The 20,345-nt window shown below is 41.1% G+C and overlaps 1 protein-coding gene and 1 long non-coding RNA gene across 3 annotated transcripts in view; one reads left to right on the forward strand and one right to left on the reverse strand.

The window, feature by feature from the left end:
- Positions 1-20,345, forward strand: part of LOC133503240 (EEIG family member 2-like) — a 58,672-nt gene that overhangs the window by 19,585 nt on the left and 18,742 nt on the right. For both annotated transcript variants that reach the window (XM_061824626.1, XM_061824628.1), the window contains exons 7-10: positions 493-591; positions 11,815-12,049; positions 13,305-13,441; positions 14,806-14,875. In XM_061824626.1, coding sequence (XP_061680610.1) covers positions 493-591; positions 11,815-12,049; positions 13,305-13,441; positions 14,806-14,875 — 541 coding nt within the window. The remainder of the gene's footprint in view (positions 1-492; positions 592-11,814; positions 12,050-13,304; positions 13,442-14,805; positions 14,876-20,345) is intronic.
- The window catches only part of LOC133503241 (uncharacterized), a 31,559-nt gene that overhangs the window by 9,278 nt on the left and 1,936 nt on the right, over positions 1-20,345 (reverse strand). The gene's annotated exons all lie outside the window — the stretch shown is intronic.

The raw sequence follows: 20,345 nt of genomic DNA on the forward strand, positions 1-20,345 counted from the left end.
CTTTTTCTCAGAATAGTTCTGTTTTGAAAAAAAAAAAAAACAGTGAACAATTACATTTTATTCCATTCATCTGCCATGGGAAATTGTGTATCCTCATTGCTGACAAATGAGTGTGTCTTGAATATTCTGCTATTAAAATGGTGGCGTACGCATGAATGATGAAAATGTACTGTAATCACATAATGAAGAAACAGCTTTTTATGGTGAGCCTTGACTCAGACATCCTAACAGAAATATCTATTTTTCCTGCTTGTTTTATCACTTATTTGTAAAAATTTCAAGTCAACAAGAAAAGTTTTCTACTTTTCATTTGTGTGAAAGACGCACTTTTAGTCATACGCTAGCTGTGGTTTGACTATGATGTACTGTGAATGATTGCGTATTGTCCTAAAAAGGTCTGTTAGACCACAATTGTTTAGGAATCAACATGAAAATACTGGATTAAACATTTCACATAGACTTCAGATGCTAATTTGTTTCATAACATTGCAGAGAGTCGAGAAGTCAAGTGTGCTGTGGTGTCTGACGATCTTGGCGGCTGTGGACACTCGCGGACTTCCAGCTATGCCAGCCAACAGTCCAAACTCTCAGGTAAGGCCATTCTGGTATGAAGCAAATGCTAAAACTCTGTTTGAACTATAACGTGATGTTTTGCAATTGAGACAATTCTTTTTTAAATTTTCCATTAACATTTTTAGACGGGAGGATCAGGTTTTTATTTGATCTTCAATTTTCATTGAGATCGCTATCAATGGTGAGAGGAGGTTGAGATTGAGTCACTGCAGCTCTAATAGCCCAATGAATCAAGACATTGAAGCTGTATTCCCAGCCCTGTTACTCATGATCGACCACTTTGAATTTCTATGTCACGAGTGGCACATTTTCATGACAGATGTTGCTGTAACCTATGCCCTTTAAAGGTTAAGGTTCATAGCTCCCTGTCCCCTATAGTTTAGGATGAGCGGTAGGGTGTACCATGATTTATCATCAGTCCGTCACTGACTCATACAAAAGAGACAGGTAAGCAACTCCTCTCACATTCACGTGTGGCTGATTTATAGTCTCCGAAGAACCTAACTTAAATGTTTTTGAAATAAGGTGGAATGTCAGAGTACCTGGGAAGAGCTAAGAAAAGCATTGTTGCTCAAACAGATGAAACCATAGTCAAGTCCAGTTTATTCCTATTGCCCTACATTACAAGAGTCTCAGGGGGCTTCACTGGTCCAAAATTGACAAAGACAACATCTGAACCCACTAATAGGGAGTGGGTAAAAACTGAAAACCCCACTCAGTGGAAAAGGAGAAACCTCGAGAAGGGACTGAAGATGGAGGGAACCCCCTTTCAGGATGACCAGGCTTCAATAGTTGTCGGTGGGCAACATTTATCGCACACAGTAGTATGGTAATGTACAATGTTAATTAAGACAGCATAATCGTCCAAGAGCCCATTCAATGAAGATGACTCACCATAGGTACATGCCTTCAGCAAAGTGGTTCTGCCTCAGGACAGTGTGCCTGTGCGTCAGAGCAGAACCTGCCACAGCAATGCCTGTGGGGAAGTGATCCACCTCACAACTTATAAGTATCTTGTCAGCAAAGGCCTCAGATTCACTTAGTTACTTTCACTTAGCCCCATCTCCAAGTAGGAGAGGAGAAATGGTAGTAAAACAAGCCCATGTGTACTTTAACCAAATGCCAAAGTATTCAAATAAGTCTTGACCAGAGACAAACATTTCGATTGAGGTAGCAGCTCTAATATCTGTTGGTAGGGTATTCCAGAGTATAGGACCTCGAAAAGAAAATGCTTGACAGCCTGCACCGTTTTTTCTGGATCTCAGAATCAGAAAAGGCCAATGTGTTGTGAACACTGGTTTTGAGACAGAACTTATGCTACCACTAAGTCGGTGAGATAGAAGGGTACTGCTAAACCATGTAATATTTTATGAGTATACATTAACATTTGAAATAGCATCTTAAGTGTACCGGTACCCAGTGCAAGTTGGCCAGTATCAGAGTAATATGGTCAAGTATTTTTTTTCAATTCATTCAACAGAATACTAGTGGGCAAGAAGATGCCTGATGAATGGAGGAAAAGTGTGCTAGTTCCCATTTTTAAGGACAAAGGTGACTTCCAAAGCTGTGGCAACTATAGAGGTATAAAGTTGATCAGCCACACAATGAAGTTATGGGAAATAGTAGTGGAGGGTATACTAAGGACAGAAGACAGTATCTGCAAGCAACAGTATGGTTTTATGCCTAAAAAGAGTACATACAGTAGATGCATATCGTAAAGTACAGAGGTCAGAAGAGACGAACTGTGGTACTGCATGCGGAAGTCTGGTGTCACGGAGAAATATATTAGAATAGTACAGGACATGTATGAGGGCAGCTGAACAGTGGAGAGGTGTGCCGTAGGAATAATAGAAAAATTTGAGGTGAAGGTGGGATTGCATCATGGTTCAGCTCTGAGCCCCTTCCTGTGGTAATGGATAGGCTGGACCATGATGTCCGCAGATGATATTGTGATATGCAGTGAAAGCAGGGAGCAGGCGGAAAAACAATTAGAAAGATGGAGGCATCCAATGGAAAGGAGAGGAATGAAGATTATCCAAAGTAAAACAGAATGTATGTGCGGGAATGACAGGGGTGGAGGGGGAAGAGTGAGGGTACAGGTAGAAGAGATAGCGAGGGTGGAGGACTTCAAATACTTGGGTCAACAATCCAGAGCAATGGAGAGTGTGGTAAGGCAGTGAAGAAATGGGTCCAAGCAGGTTGGAACAGCTGGCGGAAGGGGTCTGGTGTGTTATGACAGAAAAGTCTCTGCTTGGATGAAAGGCAAAGTTTATAAAACAGTGGTGACGCTAGCCATGATGCAGGGGTAAGAGACAATCGCACTGAAGAGACAACAGGAAGCAGAACTGGAGGTGACAGAATTGAAGATGTTGAGCTTCTTGCTCAGAGTGAGCAAGTTTGATAGGATTAGAAATGAGCTAATTAACAGCCAAAGTTGGATGTTTTGGAGACAAGCTTTGAGAGAGCAGACTTTGATGGTTTGGACATGTCCAGAGGCGAGAGAGTGAGTATATTTGGAGAAGAGTGCTGAGGATGGAGCTGCCAGGCAAAAGAGCGAGAGGAAGACCAAAGAAAAGGTTGATGGATGGTGTGAGGGAAGACATGATTACAGTGGGTGTTAGAGAGGAAGATGCAGGAGATAGGCTTAAAGTGCTTAGATGGAAAAAGATGACACGCTGTGGCGACCCCTAACGGGACAAGCCGACAGGAAAAGAAGAAGAGAAATATGATCAAGCATTCTCATCTTCATCAAAAATCTTTCTGTAGCATTTCCTACTAACTAAAGTCTTTTAACACTACACATGGGAGAATCAGAAAGCAGTACTTTACAATAGTAGAGGCGAGACGTAACAAATGCTTTGACTGTCATCTTGTCACTAGCAGATAGAAAGGCTGTGGTTTACGAACACTGCAGCGATAAATAAACACAGTTTTGATTTTCTATGTGTACATTTGAAAGGAGAGGGGTGAGTCAAATAAAGCGGCAATATTTCACTTTGGATAATTGTACTTTTGTCGAAACTCAGTTGTGTCCTTTTCCTTTTGTTTTTTCCGGGTTAAGCAAAATGCAAAAATGACTGTGATTTTTGTTGTTTTATGCCACTGATATATTATACAACATAGTTCAAGCACATCCTTTTTAAGAACAATTATTTTTTTAAGTTCTAAAGAATACTGAACATTAGCATTATAATATAGAATAAATACAATCTGAAAGAAAAAAAAATTGGAGTAAGGCTCTGTCCGCAAACAATGCACTTAAACAAATGTGGAAAATTTGGGACATAGGCATAGAGTCATTAACCTGCAAAAGATGTCTGAAAGCCTGCCAAATTTGAAAAAAAAAATAAAAATCCTCAAAAACATTTGAGCTTTTACTGTTTTTAAATCAGATGCCACACATTTTAGTAATACTTTTTAGTCTTTATTTTCATTTCTTGTATGAATGTTTTGTCATGTGTGTTTGTAGGAATAACTGTGATCATAATTATCATACATCTGCTTCAAATAAAGAAATGCTTTGCTCTGCTCTAGATAACGTGGCAGCCTCCTAGCAGGAGATAGCAAGAACAAAAACATCTAATCATCAGAACTGTTAGAACTGCTGCCTGTTTAAGAAAAGATGACCACACATGTATTCAGCAATCTTCCACACATGCACACGCACATGAACAAACATGTAAACCTTGTTTCAAACTGTTTTGCCTGTCGTCTCCTTTTTGTAACATCGTGTAAATAAGGGGCGTCTTAAAAGTAAACAAATAGAAGTGCTGAGGAGAGGATAATCAGAGAGTGCAGTGGTGAATTGTACGAGACAGTTCCTCTCCTCTCTCCTCGCGAGACTTGAACTGGTGTCTTCGCTTCCTTTTTTGTCCTGTTTAATGAATGTCTGATTGGTGGACCTGACATTTGGTCCTTCGAGCCGGATCTCAAGATACCTGAGGTTTCCAGGGGCTGAGTCGACGTCCAGGCAAAGACCGTGGCCACGGCACTTGAGACCCTTTCCGGGACTGGGCCTCGACTTTGCGCCTGGAGGCTGAGGGTTGACGAGAAGCCGAAGGAAGTGAAGACATCTCTGGTGAGTAGGAAACTCCCAACCTCATGAGGAATGAGTGAATGCGCGCCTGGGTGACTGCGGCAGAACCAAACCTCGAGAATACTAGTCACTATCGAGTAGACTAATTAGTCTATAAAACTGAGAAAAGGGAAAGGTGTGTCCTATATGTGAGCTCCGTGAAATGTGTGCATGTGTAAAAGTGTGAGTGGAGGTTCGCTACCTCATTTGAACAGGAAATTGAGTGACAACTGTTTGAGGATGCAGAGGTAAAAATTCTCTGCCACTTGTGGTAGAAGCTTGAGAATTACCTCAAACAGAATGTAATTGTCACCCTGTTCAGGGGGAAGTCAGGATAGTCAACCTAGGTGAACCACTGACTCCAACAGGGGAAAAACAAATGGCAAAATAGTTGATAAATAGCAAAATAGTTGAAACAGAACATCTGAAAAAAATAATAATAATGTGTAAGGACTAGAAGTTTGTAGAAAGCAAATGTCCTCCTAAAATAAAACATCTAAATTTGTGGATAACACGATATGACTTTGCTGGCCAGCTCAACATACACACGAAAAATATATATAGAGTTAACCTGCAGGATAAAATAAGAGAAACACACACAAAAAAAACAACAACAAAAAAAAAAAGCTGGACTCAAGATGATGTGAAAACGGCCATAAAAGGTATCACATCTCATAAAGTTGATGTAACATAATTCGTCCAGGGAACAAAGACTCGAGAAAATCTTACCACTTAAATGGTGTGGAAGTACAATAAATTTGGATGACACCAAAGTAGTTCCTCACAGCAGCAGAGAGTTCGAGGGTTAATATCGCACATCTCTACTAGATTTAGAAAAAAAGCAAATTATTCTGCCATTGGAAGAGCAAAATAAAATAATGAACCATTTGAAGAATATAGAATTTGAATGACTGAATGTTTTAAAGCAAACAGTGGCATTACTGAAGATCACACTCCAGGGAGTGTGTATCAAGGGCAATTAAACAATGCTCTTCATGCAAATTCAAATAATCCTACAAAACAATGAATTGAAAAACATTGGGTTGACAAACCGACTGGCAGCCTGTAACATTACGTTAACCAAGCACTACACGCAGAAAGAGTGCTACAAAATAAGAAAAAGGAAGTTGACACCTTTCTGACAGAGGAAGGACAAATTTATGAAGCTTTATGCAAAACATTTAATAATTGTGGCCGCAGATGAGGAAGAGAGCAGCCATCTCCCCATCAAAAATGTCACAACTAATGCTCCCAAAATGCAACTTTTTAATTTGCCCCGAACATTTGTTGGGAAGAGATGGCTTGCTGAAACTAGGACTCTCTGACAGGAAAGTTAAAAGAAAAAAAGGAATTACTGGGAGGACTGTTAAATATCTTACAAAATAGGAATCCAGCACTCTATTATTACACCTTAGATATTCCAAACGTCCCACAAGAACAGGAGATTTCTTGCTGCAAACAGCTCAAGACATGATTGAACAACCACAAAATGACGTAGGAAGTGACTCATTGGACGTGACTATGTAGTATAAGATACTGTAAACTTATAACAGCCCACACCAGACAAAATCATGATTGATAATCTGTACTCAGATGGTATATCAGCCGTGGTGGCAGGAACAAGACTGACTGACAAACTAAATGCATTACACAAGGAATGGACACTACCACACACATCATTACAACGGGAGTGGAAGAGTTTGGGACAATTTGTTTTGGTAGTACGAAATGTTCCTGATTGGACAGAAAAAGAACCAGATTTGGATTGGGACGACTGAACTGTACAGACAATATCTTATTGGACAGTCTTAAACATTCTGAGACCAGATGCTGCTGTATTCACGGTGGTATCACAATCTACACAGACAATACTGGAAAAATAGAGGAATAGCGACAACTACAGGGAACACAGTGACACATGCAGAGCTACTACAAAATTTGCTCATACCAGTTCAATTACCAAAAAAAATAGCCATATGTAAATGTGCATTACACACATCAAATACAGACAAAAAATCATTAGGAAATGGATTTACAGATAAAACAGCAAAAGAAGCAGCAGCCAAAACCTTTATGAGATTCGCTGACCATGTAACCAATGAAGGCATACTTTGAGATGATGTGTTAAACAAAATGCAACAACAAAGCTTACCAGCAGAACTAAAAATGTGGAAAAAATAAGGTACTACATTACAAAATGGGAATTATGTCAGCAGAGATACAAAAAAAAAGGGGTAATTGAGTTCATTTGTTGATTGTAGGAAACTTATTGCTTTTGAAACCATTGTTAACACAAACAAAACTAATTTGTTTTTATTGGCCACTTGTAAGATAGCTGTTCTCATTCCCACTGCCAAGGTCGCTGTAGTCCGGTTACACATGGGAGTGAGACTGCTGCATAATGGTGACTAAACAGTTAAATTTTTCTGTTGGGTGTTGGATGAAAACGCTACCCGTTATTTTCATTTTTCTGTTCGAGTGGTACCTGTGGGAACCACTCAAGGTCCCACCCCAAAAAAAATAAATACAATGAAATAAAAACAAAACAAATTGGATAACTACATACAAAAAAACGTGTCCAAAATATTGTATTGTTTGCACAGATCTAGAGATAATACCAATGCTATTAATTGATAACGAATGCAAAAAAAAAAAAAAGTTGGGGGATTCTGTGTATCCATTAAGTTCTTTTGAAAAACAAAAAAAAACATTGTTTTCTAATGGCATGTCACTAGGAAATTTCACATGCATCAATTTGATAGGACTAGAAACAAATTGGGAATTTTATCAGCATTGATGTGTGAAGCCATTTTTGTGCCATTGTCATGGTGGTGCGGCAGTAGCTGTCTTTTTGATTTTTGTTTTTACGACTGATGTCTTTCCTGACGCAACCCTTCTGCATTTATTCAGAGAGACAGCTGGAGCCAATCCCAGCTAACTCCGGGCAGTAGCAGTCTACACGCCGAACTGGTCACCACAAGCATGAGCTTTTCACGGAAACGATCGTTCCGTTACCGTGTCATTACCCAGCGTGGGAAAACACGGAACCGAAAGTCAGTTTCCCAGATCTCAGGGCTTACTTTTAATAAAATTCGCCCATGTGTGGAATGTAAAACAAGTTCTCAACGAAATACAACAATCTGTATAAAACAAACCTACATGAACACCTTAATTTTTAATGATTAAACGCCCAGCTTTGTCAGTGTGGTTTACAAACAGCACCGGTTTCCGCTTCTGCGCTTCGCATGCGCAAGGTCGAGTTATTCATATCCGGGTCACTCAAACGCTAGTCAAACATGTCGGTTGCTGAGTGTAAAAGACAAAATGCTCATGCCTGCTAAGGCTTTATTCAGAAGTACATGTAAAAACCGGTTCCCATGAGCATTATCAATGGGAACCGAAAAATCGTTTCCCAGGACAAAAATCAACGGAACCGAAAGATCGGTTACCATACTTGCCGAAATCCTCATGCCTGTCACCAGCCAGTCGCAGTGCAGATGTCGACACCATAACTGAGCGGGAAGCGATCACACGCTGCCTTCACTCAAAATGTCCCTCTGAGGGAAACCCAAACTACAACGTGGCCCACAAGAGAAATGAGTTTGACATCCCTGCACTACACTACCAGAAAAAAAAATGTAACAAGTTACTGTGCTTTAATAACCTTATTACTGTCACGTCCCATCCGAAACGAGAGTAGGACCCAAATGCAGGAACTCGGAAGACGCAAGGTAGTTCAAGAAGAGACACGTTTATTATATGCCGAGGTCGGGGATCGAGCAGGCAGTCCGGTGCAGCAGCGGTAGTTCGGACGTCGGGCGAAGAGAGCAGATGAGCAGACAGGCAGGAGTCGGTACACAGGGGAACAATCCACGCAGGCAGAAGTATCCAAGGAGTCAGGCTTACGGGGTTGGTCGGAGAACGGACGAAGGTCGGTACACACAGGTTCAATCAGGGATACGAGAGTGCTGGAACGGGACATGAAGCTCAACGATCTGGCGGAGGACCAGTCGTCACCGGGTCCTATATATACAGGGGATGATCAGCCCGCATGAGGCGCAGGTGTGCGCCTCCCAATCAGCGCAGCCGCGCGGGCATCCGCACAGCTCGTGCTGAAGCGGCAGGATCATGACAATTACTGCCATTTGTTTATTCATCCTATGTCCGTTTATGAATTAACATCTACTGTACATGGAGTTTTACCTGAACACTGGCATAGACTGAGCAAGAGCTGAATGACATGGACAAAATAGCAGAAAGAAACACGTGGATACACCTTACACACTGTAAAAGGTCATTTCAGCTGAGTCACCCAAGGGAAAAGGTGAGCAAAGACCAGCATACGGTGGGTGCAGATTTATAGTATCTGAAAATACCTGAAGGCTGGTGAAGATTTAAAAAACTCTTGACTCATTTAGGGGTGACTTGGTCGACATGACTTCAAAATAGCTAAATAATATGATAGCATGTTGGGCTGCAACATTGACAGCCGTAATGATAATTTTGTTCATATGCTACTTTTGGACAACTGTAAAGATGACAAAAACACACAACAACAGAACCAATAATTATACTCAGTCAACTATGCCTACCACACAAGATAAAGAGGCGCAACCTCATTTCAAATAACTTTGGTTAACAACTATGCGGGAGTCACTGAGGCATGAGAGGAGGACTCCATCTGTGCCTCCCGGTAAATCAGTTCAGCACTTTTTCGATTCCTTGGCAGTCTAATTGCTGGGGATTCCATCTTTGGGCTTGTGCTAAATGAAACCCCCACTTTCTTCTCACCATTTGTCAATTTAATGCTACCTTAGACCCGAATGCCATAAAAAAAAAAAAAAAAAAAAAAAAAAAAAAGAGTACGGATACTATGGAAGGAGTATTTTAACCGAAAAACCTGAGGAACATTTTTTCATTATTATGATTATTATTTTTTTTTTTTTTACAAATGAGAAACAACTGGTTGTTATTAACGTAGAATGGAGCTAACAGGGTAAACTATAGTTGCATCACGTGCATGGGCCCTAGGCCACTACTACGCGTGATTCCAGCAGAAATCCCAACACAATGTACCCTGGAGGTGATGACTAAAATAACTCCTAACACCACTTGTCAGAAATGAAAAAGGGTTTATCCAACAACTAAGGCAGAGTAAAGATAAACTGATATTTTCTACTAATGTTACATTGGCTAATTTCTCCTGTGTTAGCTTTACAGGGACAGATTTTAAGGTGGGAAGTCTCAACAAAACATGGGGTCATGATATCCATCTGCAAACTGCCCCACTGCTCCCATGCAGCGATTTGTTGTGGTGGTGTGTTGGTCAAAAGTTGTATGACACACTGATAAATGCAGCAGGAACGTGTACACTGGTATCACTGCTCTTATCTGTGACTGTGTTTCCATCCAAAGCAGAGGATATACAATTGGCCGCATTCATCTTTGGACCTCCCCTTGGGTTCTCCTGAAGGCGAAGGTCCTCTTGGAAAGATGAATCTGACATACATTGATGCAAATGGAACTCAACTGCATACCAGATGAGTATAAGTTGGTTCACGAGATTGCTGCAGGATGGGAATCCATCTTGTTATGGATAACTCTGAATAAAAATGTTGACAGAATCAACTACATACATTACAATGTATGGAAACTAGGTAATTATACGGAAGCAGGCTTTATTTCCATAAGGGAACAACCAGCTGCAACCTCACTCATGATGTTCCAGAACCGCATAGCGGTCGACATGCTCCTGGCCGAGAAGGGTGGCGACTGCTCAATGTTCGGTGACCAGTTATGTTTATTCCAAATATCACAGCACCTGATGGGTCACGCACAAGGGCCATTCAAGGCCTCCGCACCCTGAACCACAAGATGAAGGCGCACTATGGTGTAAACACATCAGCCAGGTCTGAGTGGTGGAAAAAAAAAAAGAAAAAAGTTTGGCAAATCTAAAAATTTGGTGTTCTCTGTCCTAGTTTCTATCGCTGTTTGCAGCTTTCTTGCATTGTGTGGATGTTGCTGTATTCCCTGCATAAAGGCATCACTTAACCAACTTATAACCACTGCTAATGCCCCGACAAATTCAAAATTGGCAGAAATACATCCACTATTGGCACAACAGAGTAATGACAGTGATATTGTTGACCACGATGATGACGTTATGACTTCTCTTCCAGACCTGTTTTCTGATCCAGAAGATTACATGTAATTAGTGCTATATTTTCCTCCGAGTGTAAGCCGAAAGGGTGATCTATTAGATGATTTAAGGATTTGAGCAAATGTAGGATAAACGGGAGGATAATGTAGAAATAATTGTAAATAGTATTAAGTAACTGCTTATGACCAATGAAGAAATGCTTTGCTCTGCTCCAATTCAGTTACTGCTCTGCCTGCAATGAAGAAATGCCTTGCTCTGCTCCAATTCAGTTACTGTTTCTGCCTGCAATGAAGAAATGCTTTGCTCTGCTCCAATTCAGTTACTGTCCCTGCCTGGAATGAAGAATGCTTTGCTCTGCTCTAGAAAATGTGGTAGCAAATGTAGGATAAACAGGGAGGAACTGTAGGAATAATTGTGATCATAATTATCATACATCTGCTTCCAATAAAGAAATGCTTTGCTCTGCTCTAGATAATGTGGCAGCCTCCTAGCAGGAGCTAGCAAGAACCAAAACATCTAATCATCAGAACTGTTAGAACTGCTGCCTGTTAAAGAAATGAGCACACATGTATTCAGCAATCTTCCACACATGCACACGCACATGAACAAACATGTACACCTTGTTTCAAACTGTTTTGCTTGTCGTCTCCTTTTTGTAACATCCATGTAAATAAGGGGCGTCTTAAAACTAAATAAATAGAAGTGCTGAGGAGAGGATAATCAGAGAGTGCAGTGGTGAATTGTACGAGACAGTCCTTCTCCTCTCTCCTCGCGAGACTTGAACTGGTGTCTTTGCTTCCTTTTTTGTCCTGTTTAATGAATGCCTGATTGGTGAACCTGACAGTGTTGTACGTATGTACAACACTCACTGTACAGTTTCTGCTTCCTCGGGTTTAAGTAAAGAATAAAATAAGGCCTGCCCTAAAGCTGCTGTACTCTGATGTGAGACCTTTAACGGTCAATGAAATAAGGACTGAAATACTGCAGCATTCTATTTCCATTCCAGGCTACAGTACAGGGCATTCGCGCTCGTCCAGCATGTCAGACTTTAGTCATCATCGGAACCATTCTGTGGGAAGCGCCTCAACCGGCATCGGCAGCATCCCAGAACCATGTGAGGATAGAGACCGAGAGTCAAGACCATGTCCTGCCCTGCTTGAACATCCACTTTCCACCACCAACTCAACTTACTCTGTGGGTTCTCCGGTCCGAAGCGCCTCATCCTGTGAACGACTTAACAGGTGAGCTTTCATCATATAATAATTTGTTGTATTTCAGTAAGTAGCTGTGAAGCTGTACTTGGAAGAAAATCAGGAGTTCCATTATTTTCTTTCATTCCTTTGCATGTTCTCCCCGCGCCTGCATTGGTTTTCTCCGGGCACTCCGGTTTCCTCCCACATCATAAAAACATGCAACATTAATTGGACACTCTAACATTGCCCCTAAGTGTGATTGTGACCGTTGTATGTCTCCATGTGCCCTGCAATTGGCTGGCAACCAGTTCAGGGTGTAACCCTGCCTCCTGGCCATTGACAGCTGGGATAGCCTCCAGCAATCCCGTGACCGTTGTGAGGATAAGTGACTAAGAAAATGGATGGATGGATGTACATATGACAGGAGTGCTAATGACTGCATATATGTGAATGAAAGTGTAGGCTACACCTTTTTCATAACGTCTAGGGGGCGTTGGGATATTGGAATGAAAAAGTCTACGACTTTCTCATAACTTCTAGAAGTCAGCATACATTTATAAAATGTGAGTCCTTTTCATTTGGCCCTAAACTCTTGTATAATGTGCACTACTAACTCTTGACAATGGTTTTAGGGGAAAAATGTGCATTATACACGAGAAATCAGTGTTTGTGGTTCAATTTGCATTGCTTTGTGAACCTTTTGATTTGTGAAACAGTTTTTCAGATACAAGACAAATGTAAGTTTTTGAAACGTATTTTATCCTTGGATATCACTCATCCAGCCACAATGTTACTCGTTTAAAAAAAAATGCATAAATATCCTCGGAAGCTGGAAGTAACTGAATTCAGTGTTTGATTTGGATCGCTTCCTTTGGAAATAGCAGCTGTCAATCGTAAAACAAGCATGCAACCCTAAATCTGGGCAGAAATGATGTGCTGGAACTGGTGAGAGAATACAAATAATATTATTAGGGATGAAAGTTAATATAGCAGTCAGTCAAATACTGTAGACACTAACTTTAGACCAAGATCAAATGATAATCATATACACTGTACTACCAACCGCGCAATGCCCTTTCTGCCCAACTGCAATAAACTGAAGAAAGCCTACTTTCAGGATACATTTTAATCTCGTTTCATGCTAAAAATAGCTTTGACAGCCAAACAAAGGAAGACACAATGGCATCATAGTGGTATGTTTCATCTGAAGACTAAAAATAGCTACTTATGTGGCAGCCACTGTCAAATGTAATGCGTGTGTCAAGGATCAACACAAAATGACTCCCACATATCCTGTTCTCAGGCATCCAGTGAAGCAGGACTCTATGGAGTCTCGGCTAAAGAGAATGGATGATACTCGAGTGGATGCTGACGATGTAGTGGAAAAAATTCTCCAAAGCCAAGACTTCACACCCAGCCTCCTTGACTCTACTGCAGAGGGTAACACACACACGCACACACACACACACACAGTACATGCACAGACAGGATTGCATTCGTGGGGTTCTCCGTCTTTTGTTGCATTGTCCTAATCTGAATTTTGTATTCATACACCTAACACACAAACACACATTTGCAAAATACAGGATATGGCTTTTTTAGAACCTCACATTTAAAAACAGGTTATTTATTCAATAATAATTTGCAACATTTTTAAGAGCTGCCAAATGTTATAGAAAGTCAGTATTTTCTTGCAGAAGTCAATGAACACTGACTAGTTATAGCCATAACACCAGTTGCTCTTGATGTTGTGTACCAGCCAGTACACTGCTGTGACGAAAATTTAATCAATGATTTAAATCAACACTAGAAGGGGGAAAATAAGCTGCTTGGAACATGCATTACCCCCACCCCCACCCCAAGCTACAGAAGCAAAAGTTGTGTCCAATCTGAATGCATTGTTGGGTTGCTAATCATCACCTCCGTGGGAGTGAATAAACGTCACTTCTTACCAAGGTTTTTACACGTATTGCTAATGTTATTGTGAAGGGAGGTTGAGGAGTGGGTAGAAAAAAAATGCAAAAGCATGACACTAATTACTATGTCATAAAGTTGCAAAACACTGAAATATGTAATTTGCTGATACAGTACACTTGTCACAAAGGTCTGGCTGGAACTGCATTATGTCGGAAATTAACCAAGTTTCAACAACAAAATAAGCCAATTAATACGCTTCTGGAGATAGATGTAAAATAATTCATGACCTCATAGGACCATTTCTGAAATGGAAAAGTACTATATCACTGGAGGTGTCATCTGGTCAGATTTAAAGTGTATTATTTATAATAAATATTGGTAATAAGATAACGTTTTAGTCCTAAAATGAGGACATTTCAGTAGAAATAGTGGATATAAGAAAGAAAAATGTATAATATAGAAGGCATCAAGACATTACCGTAATTTCTGATGTATAATGTGCATTCTCCCCACCCCAAAATCAAATCAATAGTGCGCAGTACACATTAGTAAATCCCTTCAAAGTGATGTTTTACAAAAGCCGTCAAGTAGTTTTAAATCTGAAATCTCAGAGTTTACATCATCATCAAATTTAGACTTTCATATAAAAATGGTATAACTCATCTACTGCTTTGTATGTAAGTATTGACATGGAGACACATATCCATATATGTGTCAGATATGTGTATAGTTTTAAGACTGCAAAAGTTTATTTGTTCTTTAGTAACGTATTACTGCGGCCCATATTAGTGTTTTAATGCTGCATCTTTTCAGAGGCATTTTTTCCATCTCCAACGTGACCAATCCATCCAAATCATTGCAGAACAACATGATTTTGTCTTTTTCAGAGGAGGGCTTACGCCTGTTTGTTGGCCCTGGCGGAAGTACAGCTCTAGGAAGCCATCATCTTCCTGCCAGGTCAGACTTGAAACATTGGCTGCTCATTTATTAATGTTTATAAATTACTACTTACGTTGTATGTATATAAAAATACAATGGAACTTCAGAGGACGTTCTAAATTGTTGGCTTCACAAACCTCAATTAAGTGCCTCTCTCCATCTATTTTGACTGCCAATAGTCCCCGTTTAATATGACAGGAAAGCTAGACCCTACCCCACATGAGTGTGGGCAAAAGGCAGATTACACTCTGGATTGCCAAATCATATTCAGGGCATACAACGAAAAACAACCAGTCATTGAAAACCTACAGTGGAACACGAATCGCAAACTGGGTGCATAAAAGTCAAACGTGAACGCCTAGATTACCAGTGCCTCAGCTGTTACTGTACAGACAATGGATGTTAAGAATTAGTCACTCATTCCCTACTCCACAATCATTATCCTGTATTGGGATTTTTAGGTAGTTTACCCATGAATCAAAAAGGTTTTCAAACAATATGGCACACCGGTAATTAAGTCATTGCTGTTGCATAATTACAACATGCCGGATCAACGTCAGCTAGTGTACCTTTTGTAATAAATAGACCAAATAAATTAACGATATTATATTGTTCCAAGATGTATGTATTTTGCAAAAATATTGCATCAAATCACTATATGAACATTCCTAACATAGCTCCCACAGGTCCTTCTCTGTCTCCAATTTTCCTGCTTCAACAAATATATCATGCTATACTGTTGTCAGCTGTCCACAACTTTTTAAGATACATTATAGGTTACACTAAGGGCACTATACATACTACACATTGAAAGAGCAGTATAAAAAGGTTTATGTACTCCATTGGGCAGTAAACAGTCTGAATTGAAAAGGAGTGATTCAAATCACAGACACTGTTTCAAAAAAATTTGGATTAATTCCCAAATCTCCCAAAGAAAAAGAGGTAGCAGACTCCGCTCCTGTGCAGCTACACTGCAGAAAGATGAGCCTCTTCCTCAGTGATGTGACATCACTGAAAAGCTCTTGTTTTGCTGGGTTTGGGTTTTGCATCACATGATGGAGTTAACGTGTAATCATTGTGGTGAGGAGAAGTACTTAGAAGAGCTGGAGTGGCCTCCAGCTCCATGCCAACTCATGAGCGATTGATTTGTGTAACACATCACAATCATATCAGTTTGTAATCGCCCAAAGTTAGAGATATTCACTCGGATGGTTTCTAGATTGGAAAAGTGGTTCCCATAAATAGGTAAGCAGCTTTTTGCAAAGATCTTCTTTTCCTTTCGGCTTGTCCTGTTAGTGTTCGCCACAGTGTGTCATCTTTTTCCCATCAAAGCCAATCTCATGCATCTTCCTCTCTAACACCCACTGTCCTCGTGTCCTCCGTCACAACATCCATCAACCTTTTCTTAGGTCTTCCTTTCACTCTTTTGCCTGGCAGTTCCATCCTCAGCACCCTTCTACCAATATACCCACTCTCTCGCCTCTGAACGTGTCCAAACCATCAAAGTCTGCTCTCTATCTAACCTTGTCTCCAAAACATATAACTTTGGCTGTCCCTCTAATGAGCTCATTTCTAATCCTATTCAACCTGCGAGAACCTCAGCATCTTCATTTCTGCTACCTCCAGTTCCGCTTCCTGTTGTTTCTTCAGTGCCACAGTCTCTAATCCGTACATCATGCCCCGGCCTCACCACTGTTTTATAAACTTTGCCCTTCATCCTAGCGGAGACTCTTCTGTCACATAGAACACCAGATAATGTCCGCCAACTGTTCCACCCCGCTTGGACCCGTTTCTTCACTTCCTTACCACACTCACCATTGCTCTGTATTGTTGACCCCAAGTATTTGAAGTCGTCCACCCTCACTTCTCTTCTCCCCTGTAGCTTCACTCTTCCTCCTCCGCCACTCTCATTCATGCACATGTATTCTGTTTTACTTCCGTGAATCTTCATTCCTCTCGTTTCCAGTTCGTGCCTCCATCTTTCTAATTGTTCCTCCACCTGCTCCCTGCTTCCACTGCGGATCACAATATCATCTGCGAACATCAGGGTCCAAGAGGATACCAGTCTGATCTCATCTGTCAGCCTATCCATTACTACCGCAAACAGGAAGGGGCTCAGGGCAATCCCTGATGCAGTCCCACCTCCACCTTAAATTCTTCTGACACACCTACTGCACATCTCACCGCTGTTCTGCTGTCCTCATACATGCCCTGTTCTATTCTAACAATGAAGAAAATGAGTATTTGAACACCCTGCTATATTGAAAGTTCTCCCACTTAGAAATCATGGAGGGGTCTGAAATTTTCATCGTAGGTGGATGTCCACTGAGAGAGAGATAAACTAAAAAGAAAAATCCAGAAATCACAATTTAAGCTTTTTTAAAAAATTATTCATTTGAGTGAGACAGCTGCAAATAATTATTTGAACACCTGCGAAAACCAATGTTAATATTTGGTGCAGTAGCCTTTGTTTGCAATTACAGAGGTCAAACGTTTCCTGTAGTTGTTCACCAGGTTTGAACACATCTTGGCTCACTCCTCCACACTGATCCTCTCTAGATCAGCCATGTTTCTGGGCTGTTACTGAGAAACATGGAGTTTCAGCTCCCTCCAAAGATTTTCTATTGTGTTTAGGTCTGGAGACTGGCTAGGCCACGTCAGAACCTTGATATGCTTCTTACAGAGCTACTCCTTGGTTTTCCTGGCTGTGCGCTTCGGGTCATTGTCATGTTGAAAGACCTAGCCACGACCCATCTTCAATACACTGACTGAAGGAAAGAGGTTGTTCCCCAAAATCTCAATACATGGCAGTGGTCATCCTCTCCTTAATAAAGTGCAGTCGTCCTGTCCCATGTGCAGTAAAACACCCCCAAAGCATGATGCTACCACCCTCATGCTTCACAGTGGGGATGGTGTTCTTGGAATGGAACTCATCATTCATCTTCCCCCAAACACAGTTAGTGGAATTATGACCAAAAACTTCCATTTTGGTCTCATCTGACCACAAAACGTTCTCCCATGACTCCTCTGTATCATCCAAATGGTCATTGGCAAACTTAAGATGGGCCTTGGCATGTGCTGGTTTAAGCAGGGGAACCTTCAGTGCCATGCATGATTTCAAACCATGACGTCTTAGTGTATTACTAACAGTCACCTTGGAAACAGCGGTACCAGGTCTTTTCAGGTCATTGACCAAGTCCTGTCGTGTAGTCCTGGGCTGATTCCTCACCTTTCTAAGAATCATTGAGACCCCACGAGGTGATATATTGCACGCGGCTCCACTCCGATCGAGATTGACAGTCAGGTTTAGCTTCTTCCATTTTCTAATGATTGCTCCAACAGTGGACTTTTTTCACCAAGCTGCTTGGCAATTTGTCCGTACCCTTTCCCAGCCGTGTGGAGTTGTGCAATTATGTTTCTGGTGTCTTTGGACAGCTCTTTGGTCTTGACCATGTTTCAAGTTGGAGTCTTACTGATTGTATGGGGTGGACAGGTGTCTTTATGCAGCTAACGACTTCACACAGGTGCATCTGATTCAGGATAATACTTGGAGTGGAGGTGGACTTTTAATGGCGGACTAACAGGTCTTTGAGGGGCAGAATTTTAGTTGATAGGTGTTCAAATACTTATTTGCAGCTGTATCACACAAATATCGCAAAAAAAAAAATCATACATTGTGATTTCAGGATTTTTCGTTTTAGATCTCTCTCACAGCCGACATGCACCTATGATGAAAATTTCACACCCCTCCATGATTTCTTAGTGGGAGAACTTGCAATATAGCAGGGTGTTTAAATTTTTCTTCAGTGTATTTCTCTGCCACACCAGACTTGTCCATGCAGTACCACAGTTCATCTCTTGGTACTCTGTCAAAGGCTTTCTCTGGGTCTACAAAGACACACTGTAGCTCTTTCTGACATTCTCTGTACTTTTCCACAAGCATCCTCAATGCAAATAATGCACCTGTGGTACTCTTTCTAGGTATGAAACCATACTGTTGCTCGCCGATACTTCTGACCTGAGTCTAGCCTCCACTACTCTTTCCCATAACTTCATTGTGTGGCTCATCATCTTTATTCCTCTATTGTTTCCAGAGCTCCAAACATCGCCCTTGTTCTTAAAAATGGGGACCAGCATACTCCCCCTCCATTTCTCTGGCATCTTCTCTCTCGCTAGTATTCTCCTGAATATGTTGGTCAAAAACTCCACTGCCACCTCCATAATTGCTTCTATACCTCCACTGGTATGTCATCAGGACCAACTGTCTTTCCATTTTTCATTCTGTTCAGTGCTTTTCTAACTTCCCCCTTACTAATCATTGCCACTTCCTGGTCATTCACGCTTGCCTTTTCTACCCTTCCTTCTCTCTCATTTTCTTCATTCATTAACTTCTCAAAGTACTCTTTCCGTCTACTTCGGACACTACTGGCACCAGTCATCATATTTCTATCTCTATCCTTAATCACCTTTACTTGCTGCACATCCTTCCCATCTCTATCAACTCTGTCTGGCCAACCTGTAGAGATCCTTTTCTCCTTCTTTCATATCCAACGTGGAGTACATGTCGTCATATGCCTCTAGTTTAGCCTTCGTCACCTCTTATCAACTCTCGATGCTCAGAACTACTTCGTCTAGTTCCTTCCAGAATTTCTTTTCAACACGACGTCACATCCTACCAGTGGCGCATAGCCACTAATCATATTATACATTATACCCTCAATTTCAAATTTCATCCTCATCACTCCTTCTGATATTCTTTTCACCTCCAAGACATTTTTAGCCATGTCTTCCTTAAAAATAACCCAAACTCAATTTCTCTTCCCATCTAACTCCATGGTAAAATAATTTAAACCCTGCTCCTGAACATCTATCCTTACTCCCTTTCCACTTGCTCTCTTGGATGCACAATATATTAACCTTATATTCTATATTATATTCTCCTAATCATCATGTCAACTAACTCCTGACCTTTCCCTGTCATAATCCCAACATTCAAAGTCCCAACACACAGTGGTAGGGTCTGTGCATTCCTTTTTCTTCTTCTGCCGACCAAGCAGCTTTCCTCCTCTTTTTTTGCCTTTGACCTACATTATCTGAATTTCTACCTACGGCTTGCAGATTAACAGTGCCAGGGGCAGGCATAGTTAGCCCGGGCCACGACCTATCCGTGATGGAATTCGTTTGATGAACGCTCATATATGTTTGGCACAGTTTTACGTCGGATGCCCTTCCTGACGCAACCCTCTGCATTTATCCGAGCTTGGGACCGGCCTACAAGTTACACAGGATTGTGCCCCCCCGCCAGGCTGCAGATAGTAAAGAAAAACAAAAAACAATCAAATAAAGTCAGCACACAAGGTACACAAACAACATACTACCTAGTCTATGTTGAAGTTAAAAGGGTATGTGAGTCTATAAATATAAAGGATATGTCGATTTAAAGGATATGGGGATGAAAGAGATTAACACCACAATGGCTCTCACTCTC

The sequence above is a fragment of the Syngnathoides biaculeatus genome, chromosome 7 (assembly GCF_019802595.1).
Source record: "Syngnathoides biaculeatus isolate LvHL_M chromosome 7, ASM1980259v1, whole genome shotgun sequence".
Lineage (NCBI taxonomy): Eukaryota > Metazoa > Chordata > Actinopteri > Syngnathiformes > Syngnathidae > Syngnathoides > Syngnathoides biaculeatus.